General features: G+C 38.5%; 1 protein-coding gene across 1 annotated transcript; it reads left to right on the forward strand.

Moving 5' to 3' along the window:
* Positions 1-226: 226 nt before the first annotated feature.
* On the forward strand, positions 227-2,217 carry LOC104116666 (aspartic proteinase PCS1). Its single transcript, XM_033661434.2, has one exon. The coding sequence runs from the start codon at positions 649-651 to the stop codon at positions 1,951-1,953; it is 1,305 nt and encodes a 434-aa protein (XP_033517325.1). The 5' UTR covers positions 227-648; the 3' UTR covers positions 1,954-2,217.
* The last annotated feature ends 9,558 nt before the right edge of the window (positions 2,218-11,775 follow it).

An 11,775-nucleotide genomic window follows, 5' to 3' on the forward strand; every position in this document is an offset into this window, starting at 1 on the left:
ATTACAAATTCTATTCCATGATTATCTTTCTTAATAATTCACACTAGACGACCCCTAATGTATAAGGTAAATACAATTGCAGAATATAGATTCATTACCTTAGCGGGATAACAAACACGCCAACATCAGAATATCACTATATGGTTTAGTAAGCAAGAAAGATTGACAGTTGGTTTGTCCAAATTTATCTTGTTGAATATGATTTTCCAAAAGTGAAAAAAAGACATGATTCTCCAAAATATTTTATTCCCTTTACATGGGCCACCATAATATTGAAATTAATTTCAAGAACAAAAAAGAAAAAGAAAACTGCACTTCGCCCAAAATCTCTTGAATATAAGGGTACTGACTTCTCTTCGTACAATGATTCTTAAAGCTGTAAATATGCATCTCCGTCTATATATATATGCCAGTTTTCGGCCACGATTGTACGAAGCCCCACCGACTCAACAACTACAAAAGAAAACACAGTTCCAGAATTCAGAGATGAGTGTTGAGTGGTCTTTTTATTGATATTTCGACTTCTCCATATAAAAGAAAGAGCCTCAAGCATTCAAACATAAAAAAAACCGTAAACATCCCTCACATTTCTTCCCCTGCTCCATGAACAGTAGCTCATAACAAGATTAACTCTTTTTATCCATTGCTATGGACTCTGTAAATATTCTACTTCTTCTCCTTATGTTTTGTACTTTCATGCAATCAGTTCCTTGTTTGTCTACAAAGCAGTTACAACAGTCAGTTATTCTGCCCCTCAGAGCCAAGAAAATATCATCCTGCTCCATCCCAAAACCACCTAATAAAGTTGCTTTCCACCATAATGTTTCCCTTACAGTCTCTCTATCTGTCGGATCGCCTCTACAACAAGTTACCATGGTCCTCGATACAGGGAGTGAACTTTCTTGGCTTCATTGCAAGAAGACTCCAAGCACACCCTCCACGTTCAACCCCCTAATTTCTTCTTCCTACTCTGCCATCCCCTGTTTGTCCACCATATGCAGGACAAAAACCCGGGATTTCACGGTACCCGTTTCTTGCGACCCGAATAAGCTCTGCCATGCTACGCTATCCTATGCCGATGCTTCTTCGGTTGAAGGTAATCTTGCTGCAGAGACTTTCCATATCGACAATTCGAATTTACCCGGGATGGTGTTCGGGTGCATGGATGCGGGTTCAAGTTCAAACCTGGATGAAGACTCCAAGACTACCGGGTTGATAGGAATGAACCGTGGAGCTTTGTCTTTTGTTTCCCAAATGGATTATCCGAAATTCTCTTACTGTATTTCGGGTCGTGACTCTAACGGTGTTCTCCTATTTGGAGAAGCAAATTTCCCATGGCTCAGACCCCGGAAATACACTCCGTTGGTTCAAATGTCAACTCCGTTACCCTATTTTGACCGGGTGGCTTATACAGTCCAGTTGGAAGGTATCAAAGTTGCGGGTACGGTTTTACACTTGCCCAAATCCGTTTTCGTACCGGATCATACCGGAGCGGGTCAAACCATGGTTGACTCAGGTACCCAATTCACTTTCCTACTTGGCCCGGCTTACACAGCATTGAAAAATGAGTACATGAAGCAAACCAAAGGTATGTTAAGAAGCTTGAACGACCCAAATTTCGTGTTCCAAGGGGCAATGGACTTGTGTTACCTAGGGGAGTCGACTCGTACGAATTTACCCCCATTGCTAGCAGTAACTTTGATGTTTCGAGGTGTTGAAATGAGCGTCACTGGGGAAAAACTACTCCATAAATTAGTAGGGGTAACAAGAGGTAGGAATCAAGTTTACTGTTTTACCTTTGGAAATTCGGACTTACTAGGGATAGAGGCCTCTATCATTGGACATCATCACCAGCAAAATTTCTGGATGGAATTTGATTTGGCAAACTCTAGAGTTGGATTAGCTGAAGTTAGTTGCGAATTGGCAAGTCAAAAATTAGGACTAGAGTTTTAATTAATCTTATTTTTTATGGAGTCTAGCTAGCTTGGTGAACCATACTTTTTTATATCTATGTCTCTTACTAGTTAAATTTTCAATTTGTATTTGTAAATATGCAAGCGTGGTAGGACTATGTATAACCAACGGTTTAGCTGTTTCCCGGATGGGCCATTGAGTGGTCATGGCAAGTTTGTTCTTTTGTTTGATGGAAGAAAGCACAGCCAAAGCTGTGAAAATTGGGAAGTGTGAAAAGATTTTTATCTTCTCAATTTGTGGGCACCATTACGTTTATAGTACCAGTAATATTCTACTAACTTTTCTTTGGCTTCTTCTCGTGCAGCAGCTGACGAGACAAATTTGTAGAAAGTTGTTGGAAGTGTTGACTGCAAAGGTTAGTTGGCACGGCCGCCATATAGAACGGCGTTTACACGAAGGTATTGTCATACGAGTCAGCTGTCAAAGGATTTTCCCCAATTTTGGTTTGGTATAAAATGGTCAACCTCCCTCCTCACAAATCGGTTGATTTACCAACTAAATAATTACTCTCAATTTAGGTGATAGTTTTTTCTTATTAGTCAATTCCAAAATAAATAATATCTTTCTATATTTAGTAATAGTTTAATTTTAAACTTCTCATTTTACTCTTAATATGATATTACAATTATAAAAATTTATACACCGTATTTTAAATTACAAATTTCAAAAATCTTCCTTTCATTATGTAATTGTAATTTTACGCTATTATAACTAGAGGACTGCGAACGGCAAAGTTATAAAAGTATAATGCTTCCTCATATGTTTTTGATATAATTATAGAAGAATATGTCTTTCTCTAAGAACTATGCCCTTCAAGATGTATAAAGTAACTGCATAGAAATATAAACAATACATCAACATAAACATCTATTAAAGATATATTAAGAAGACTATAAATTTTAGTTGTAAATTTATGAACTACCTAGCTCACCCGGCTCAACAATAAAAATCTCTGCAGTTCAGCCACCCACGACTAATTCAATTCACTTTTCTTGAAGCTCTTGTAAAATAGTATTTGTCCTTCGCTTTCCCCTAGAATTCTTAGACACAGAGAGAGGATACGAGCTAATCTTTTACTAGAGGAAAAGCTGGCGAAAAGCATAAAGCTTGCGTGCTATGCTCTTGCACTCCTTCTATATGTGAAGCTGAGACTGGAGAAAAAGTGTAATTCTCCGACGTCATAGGTTACCTTTCTATCTTCTTAAGAGAAGAAGAGAAATCATTTTGATTCGAGGCGATAACCCTCTCCGCCGTTACAGAGTTCTTCTGCTCTAATCTCTGAAATCCTATATAGAGTACAGGATCGAAAAGAATACATGGGATGGATGCCCAAGCATTGAGAAGGAAGGACGCTTTCAGAGGCGAAAGGACATGCTGAGATACCGTATGTGATCCATGAATCTCCGATCGGGAAACAATATTCAAGCTCCGTGGCTAATTTGCGCTCTTTGGGATTTTTAAAAAAAAAACCTATCCAGTTTATTTTTTTTTTGGCAAGTAAAGATTTTATTTACCAAATAATATTTACAAAACATAAGAAAAAGAGAAAACATACTTAACATACAGCCCCGGGTGTGTAAGCTTCACTAACCTTCCTTATCTATCAAAAAAAGATCTTATACTAGGATACATCAGTTAAGCACACAGATAGTAATCTAATTCTTGAAATCTTCTTGCTAATTTTTGCTTCATTCCTCCTCTACGATGTATCACTTGTACAAAAGCTCTAATCAATACTGCTGCATTTCTACTCTTAGCTTGAAAGATCCTAAGGTTTCTCTCCTACCATATATAATAGATGGATCTTGCTAGGCTCATTCTGTAGACTTCAACTACTGCATTCTTGCCCCTATAATGTGTGATTGCCTATTTGTAACGACCCAACCAATCATTTTGAGAATTTATATCATGTTCATCTGTTTGAATTCTTGAGTAGCTTCATATGATGTATTATGACTTGTGTGAATCGTCGGTTTTGGTTTTCAGGTGTTTTAGAATTGATTTGGAAAAATGATTTTCAACTAGGAAGCTTTAAGTTAGAAGAGCTGGCCAAGTTTGACTTTTGTGTATGTGACCCCAGATCGGAGATTTGACGATTCCATTAGGTCCATATGGTGATTTTAGACTTGGGCGTATGCTCCAATTTATAATTGGATATTTCTAGAAGTTTTTAGCACTATTTGGTAAAAGTTAAAAATTTGAAGGTTTGGAATGTTCATAAGTTTGACAGAGAGTTGACTTTGATGATATCGGGTTTGAATTATGATTCCGTAAATTAGAATATCTTTGTTATGTCATTTGGGACTTGTGTGCAAAATCTGAGTTCATTCCGGGTTGATTCGATATAGTTCAGCACGAGTTTTGGAAGTTAAAAGTTTATTTAGTTTGATTCGAGGTACGATTTGTGGTTTGGATGTTGTTATGTGATTTGAGGCCTCGAGTAGGTCCGTGTTATATTTTGAGACTTGTTGGTATATTCGGATGGGGTCCCGAGGGGCTCTAGTGAGATGCAGACGTGTTTCGGATCATTTTTCATTCATGTGTGATGGCTAGTCTTTGCTGGATTTGGTGTGGTCGCACCAGCGGGGTAATGGGCGCAGGTGCGGTGGCCGCAAATGCGGTCATATGGACGAAAAATCGAAGCAAGTCTGGATGAGGAAGACCGCAAAAGCAGATAGCTGGGCGCATCTGCGCGTCCGCAGGAGTGGGAATCTGATCGCAGAAGCGGATGACAACTTGGTTGGGACTTTGTGCCGAAGCAAGCTTTAACCTCGCACCTGCGATTGCACAGAAGTGGAACAATGTCCGCAGGTGTGAGAGGTTGGTCGGTTAGTGGAGTCCGCAGAAGCAGAACTTGTGTCGTAGAAGTGGCTAATATTTTCACAGATGCGAAGGTGCCTGGGCAAAAGCTAAATTATCGAGGGCTTGATATTTTATTCACATTTTTAGTTGGGGAGCTCAGATTTGGGCGCTTTTGGAGGCGATTTTCACCACATGGATTGGGATAAGTATTTTCTAATTGATTTCGATTATATTTCATGAATCCATCTTCAATTTTGGTATTTAATTAATGATTTTGAAAGAGAAATTGGTGGTTTTTGTCTAAACTCTCCTAAAGTGAATTTTTTAGTTTTGGACATCGATTCGGAGTCGGATTTGAGTGAAGCTAGTATGGTTGGACTCGTAATTGAATGGGTTTATCAAATTTTATGTGTTTTGTCGGGTTCTGAGGTGCGGGCCAGGGTTTGACTTTTTGGTTGACTTAAAGCTTTTGATTAAAGATGCCACCTTTATCGATTGGGTTTGTTTCCTACGGCATTATTTGATTTTCTCGAGTTGCTTTTGGCTAGTTTTGAGCCGTTCGGAGGTCGGTACGCACAGGCATACCATTTCAGAGTATGCATTGGCTTGCTCGGTATTGGATTTGGCTTGCTTCAGGTAAGTAACATATCTAAACTTGAATTTGTGGGTATTTAACCCTGGGTTGTATTATAAAATATGTATTAAGGTGACACACACACTAAGTGATGAGGTGTGGACGTGCACCGAGGAAATCATGATTCTATTAGACTATTAGACTATGACGAGAGTTGTTTTGCTATTATATCTTGTTATATCCATGTTCTCCCTACTTGTTTGATTGTATGAGTCGTGAACCGTGTTAGAAATCATGTTTAGGCTATGTGGTTATTTGGTTGAGACCTAATGAGGTTATTTCTGTTGTTTTGAGTTATCTACTCTAACTATAATCATATACTCAGTCATGATTCTTCATTGCATATTATATCTCAGTCTCTGTTCATCATTCATTGTTACATCATGTTATCATTATTTGTGCTGATTGACATGAGATTTATGAGCCCAAAAAACTGGAGAGATTAATGACTGAGTTGGGGCCTGAGGGCCGAGTTGCGAGTGACATTTATGGGATCGGGCTGCATGCCGCAATAATTATTTATAGGATCGGGCTGCACGCCGCAACATGCTTTATTGACTCATTTATGCGATCGGGCAGCATACCGCAACATGCCATGTTGGCTTATATTAGCACTTAGGCATGATCCGTCCCTCTGGAGTCTGACATACCAGTAGTGAGTGCAGGTACCGAGTGCCGAATGATTGAGTGTATCGAGTGCCGAGTGATTGATTGATTGAATTATTGAGTGTACCAAGTGATTGAGGGTGAGACAATGAGATTGAGTACTCTGATAGTGTGTGTACATAAATTTGTCACTGTGATGCATTACATTTGACATGCATACTTGACATGTAGGCACAGAGATGAATTTCCTCATGCTAAATGGTTGTGACATTCATGACTTTACATACACATTGACATGTAGGTATAGAGATGCACTTTTCTCATGCTATATGAGAATGAAATATCTTATCTATTGTTGAAAGTTTTTGGAAAAAATTACAGTTTTATGATATACTCATATTTTGGTAATTTCGGTGAAAGATTTGGGTTTTACTGTTATACATGAAAAGCATGCATATTTTCTGTAACCGTGAACGAGCTGAGCATCATATCTTTGAGTTATTACTTGTACTGCTTTTATTATATTGTTACGAGTTGTTCTTGGCTATTGGTGTTAGACTCTGACCGTTCGTCCAAGCTCGTCACTGCTTTCAATCTGAGGTTAGGTTTGTTACTTATTGAGTATATATGGTTGGTTGTATTTGCACTACACTTCTGCACCTTGCATGCAAATTTTAGAGCTGATGTTGCCGTGTATGGCAGGAGTTGGCATTGAAGATATACCGCGTTGCGGTTATAGCTGCCTCTTGTTCTTGGTAGTTTTAGATTTATAAATCTATTCATGTATATTTCGAACAGATGATGTATTTATTTCATACTATCTTTTGTAAACTATAAATCTTAGAAGCTCATGATTTGTACTACCAGTCCTTGGGGAGTTGTATAAAATTCAGTTATTTTATTTTTGACTCTTATCATTATCATTATATTATGGTTTATTGTCATTTGGCTCACCTAGTGGGTTGGGTTAGGTGTCATCACGACTAGTGAATTTTGGGTCGTGACACAATTCTATCTCCTGTTTGCTAGATCATAGGTTGACAATGTATGCCTTGCCGCTGCAACATTGCTTTCCGGACTTATACAGAGAAGGTAAAGTTGAAAAAAATGATTAGTGTTCTTCACTGTAGCATCACATAAAGAACATCTCACATTATCTTGACATCCCTACTTTTCTAGCCTCTCCTTGGTAAGCAATCTGCCCCATGTGGCCAAATACAGATTGAGAATCCATTTTGGAGACACAGCACTATTGCATACTAACCTCATCCAATCAAGCTTCTGAAATTCTCCTCTTAACTTCAGATAAATTTCCTTGATGAAGAACTTCTTAATTCTTTGTACCTTATCCTCTCTCCAGCCAAGTTCCTCATAGTATTTTCCTGCCTTCATAATCTTTTGTACTATCCATAAGGCCTGCTTTGGTTGTGCTCTCCGAACTGTACCTTGCTTCCTACAGTTAATATGAACCCACTGCACCCACATCTTATCCTTCACTTACAGAAATTCCACAAGAGTTTACATATGGCTGCCTTTTTCTATGTGATCAAATCAAGGATGTTAAGCCCTTTTGCTGATCTAGGATAGCATAGTTTGTCCCATTGAATCAATGCTTTTTTTGACAAGTCAACACTTCCTCTCCACAGAAATCTTCTGCAAGCAGACTCAATCAGATGAGTTATCTTCTTTGGTAAAATAAAGATCTGGGACCAGTAAACTTGGATTGAGTACAGGACACTTTATATCAATTGAATTTTACCAGCATATGATAGGAATCTTGTAGTCCATGATTGAAATCTTCCTAACATCTTATTAATAAGAGGTTTGCATTGTGCTATTGATACTCTTCTAGTGCTAGGGGGTACCCCCTAAGTATTTGATAGGGAGTGATCCTTGCGAGAAGCCTAGTAGGTGCAGTATTTGACATTGAATGGCACTACTTAGTCGTCCAAAATATATGGAACTTTTGTCTGCATTTGGTACCAAACCAGAAGCTTGAGCAAATTCCTAAAAGTAACCATACAACAATTGGACATAGATAGTGTCTTCTCTGTAGAACAAAAGGAGATCATCAATAAAGCTTAGTTGCACAATATTCATCGTAGAGCATTTTTGTTCATAGTTGAAATTGGGATTCTTCCTTAGTTGCTTTAGAAGCCTTGTAAGGTATTCCATTGCCAAAATAAATAAGAAAGGCGTGAGGGGATCTCCTTGTCTCAATCCTTTCTTAGCTGGGAAAGGGACTGTTGAATGACCATTGAGTTGTAAGGCCCCGTAAAATTTTACCTAAAACTCGAGGTTTCGTGGTGACGAGGTAGACTAATATGTTTGGTGATGGTAGAATAGTGCCCTAGGGAGTTAAAGAAAAATGTTGGCAGAAAAAGACATTTCTGCGGCCCACTATGCGGCCGCAGATTGAAGCAGGAACTTGAGCAAAATCTGTGGGCCATTGTGCGGTCTATAATGCGGCCGCAAAATTGCTTTGTGGGCAGCAGATTGCATCGCATGATCGACATGAGGAATTCCGGGAGGATATTCTGCGATCCGTATTGCGACCACAGAATCAATTGCGGACCGCAGAATGGTTGCATACCCAGGCAGGGCTTCCCAGTTCCGGAGGGACATTTCACGGCCCCTTTTGCGGACCGCAGAAGCATTATGCGATCACAAATTGGGTTCCGGAGCTTCATTTTTCTGGTTTTTATAACCCGACCCTATTCCATTATATAGATGCTATGGACCATTTCTTAAATAAAAATCTGGTGTTTTGAGAGTGAAAGAGTGCTCTGGAGTGGGAGAGGGTTCCTCAACAATTTGTTCTTCAATTCTTGCTCAAATCTTGGAAGATTAACAAGGGAAACTCACTAGGTCTTCATCCTAGAAGTAAGATTCTACACCCTAACTCTAAATTTCGAAATTCAACTAAAAATAGGTAATTAATAATGAAATTCTTGGGTGTGGAAGTTGTTCATTTTGCATGCATGTGTTATCAAGGTGTAGAAAGATTGTTGAGCTAAAAATGGTAGATAATGGGTTGTGGGATGATGGAATCCACCATAGGAAGACCTTGAAACCTTAATGCACACCTAGTGTTTGATAAAATGCTCAAATGAGCTGGAACCATGATTATCCTCCTAGTTTTTGGTTCAATTTGTTATATTTATGAAATAGATCGAAGTTACTAAGATTTTTTGAAAATTTTAGAGTTTAATGAAGCTCAAGTGAGGTATGAAGGCTAAACTCTTCTTCCAGTATCAGAATTCCCAAACCCTTGTAAAATTCTATCATGTGTAGTCGAACTTGAAACGCTATTGATGTGGGATGTTCAAGTTAGTAAATTGATTCTCAAATTGCATAAAGTGTCCGAACCTTCATGTGTTAAAGATTGTCTATTGTGATTTAATTATGTTATACCCTTTATGGGATAAAGATATGGTATGAATTCAATGTGATTAAACACTTATTTCTCATATGATGAAACCTTATGAACTTACGCTGCTAAGGCCAAAGGTGCCAAATGGTTGATTTGAAAGGGAACTCTTTTGTACAAACTATTATAGTTTTGGGACCCTACAATGTGGTATTGTGAATACACCTCCACCCGCGTATATTGGGGTGAGGCGGCAGGGTCGCTTTGTGTAGTGTTGTGGTATTGTGAGTACATCTCCACCCGCATATATCGGGGTGAGGCGGCGGGGCCGCTTTGTGTAGTGTTGTGGTATTGTGAGTACACCTCCACCCGCATACATTAAGGTGAGGCGGAAGGGCCGCTCTGTGTAAAGAAAGTTGTAGAGGATCCCCGGCTTGAAATTTATAAATGTTATCGAAAGCTCTTAATAAATTTATTGTGGCTTTAATGGCTAGTTAAGCCTTTTTATTATTACCATAATTCACCATAATTCATGTTGTATTTCCAAGTCCTTAAATAGGTGTTTGGTTTTCATACTAGTACTATTCGACATGTACTAACGTTCCTTTTGCCGGGGGCGCTGCATCTCTAATGGATGCAGGTGGTTCCACAACGGAAGGCATTGACCAGTGATAGCGGTACACTCTTCTCTCAGCTAACTTGGTGAGCTCTACTTCTTTCCGGGGTTGTGCATCTTTTTTTCTGTGTGTATTATGTTTTGAGGTATTGCTGGAGCCTTATTGACGGCACCATCATTGTACTCTTTTATATTTATTAGAGGCTCCGTAAACATAGTGTAGGATGTGTATTAGTGTGGGAAAGTTAAACTAATGATGTCGTAATCGTATCTCATGCTTCCACCGTAAAACTATTGTTGTGAAATGAACCTTTTTAGAGCTGCAATAGCAGAGGATTCCCCCACCATGTATAGAATTACAGCTTGCCTCCATTTATACGTCTCCCTATTTCTAATTATTGGTTCAATGAAGCTCAAGGGCATTCCCTTTGCTGCTAGCATGTTCCCAGTAAATAAATTCGCCCATTCTTTTGCCATGTCGCCTCCGTATTGATCTGATTCTGTTGGTGAGTGATGTTCCCTTCCATTACAAGCCCATTTTCACCAGTCTTAGAGTTTTCATCTTTCAATTTATGAGAAGATACATCATTATTACTTCTCACTTTATCGCCCTCACCAATACCCTTGAGGGTATGCTTTGGAATTTCTCTGATCTCATTAACCCTAGGGCTTATCCTAGAAGAATTACCTCCATTATTATGTTCCCTCTTTGATGCGGTAGTATGATTGACTAGTGGATTCAGTGTTGTAGGCAGCGCCTCCTTGCTCATAATCGGCCACTGATCTATTGAATTGTTCCTTGTTTCCGGTGTTTTGGTACCCATATTCTGGCCTGTAGTTTTTCCGACGTTACGAGATATCACTGGAATCTTACTTTTGTTCCTCGTCGGCTGTCCTCTCGCCATTTCTGTCAGCTGCACATGTTAGTAAACACATTATCATGCACCAAGAGAAGAGCGAAGAGAGTCAGAAAAGAGCTATCCAGTTTAGCTTTTTAGAGCAAAAATGGTATCAACATTAGTCAATTCATAAATTACTGTCAATATTAGCCAAACACTATCAATATTAGCCCAATAGGCTATTCATAGGCTTCTCTCTTTCTTTATTCTACCTCCCCCTTCTTCCCTCTTTCTTACTCAGGTAACCAATTGACTGAAAAAGAATGAAACAAATTATTAATAAGAAACCACTATGAGCACAACAACTTAGCCATTTCTTCCCTTTCGCATTACTTGTCAATTTTCGAATGTATGAATTATTCAAAACAGTTTGGTTTAATGAACTGAATTGTAGAAAATAAAGCTAATTAAGGACTACCATTATTCTCTCAGTGCTATTGATGAAAATGTTGTTTGCCACACGCTTGATGTACCTGGCTATATTTTTCAGGATGTATTGTAAGTTTATTACTTTATTGAAATATAAACTACAATTTTTCCAATTGTGTGTCAAATTTTTTCCCTTTAATTGCAGTTTTCATATATGTTAAGTTTTTTTAATTAGAGTCAAATTGCAAAGTATCTTTTAAAGGGGAATGACTATCCACTAGGAGCTTTCATGTTCTTAAAAGTCAAATCGAAATCTCAGAGTAAGGGTGTAGCAATTTTATTCGACCAATCATATCTCAAGAAGTTTGAATCATAATTTTGTGATAACTTGATAGAGATTTGAGGTTGTTTGAACTGAAATTAGAGCCAAACTCGATGATGAAGATAAACATGAAAGAACATAGGATGTATATTCCCCCGTGTGTCTGTGTATCATGTGTGTATC

This window comes from Nicotiana tomentosiformis, chromosome 5 (genome assembly GCF_000390325.3).
Source record: "Nicotiana tomentosiformis chromosome 5, ASM39032v3, whole genome shotgun sequence".
Taxonomy (NCBI): Eukaryota; Viridiplantae; Streptophyta; class Magnoliopsida; order Solanales; family Solanaceae; genus Nicotiana; species Nicotiana tomentosiformis.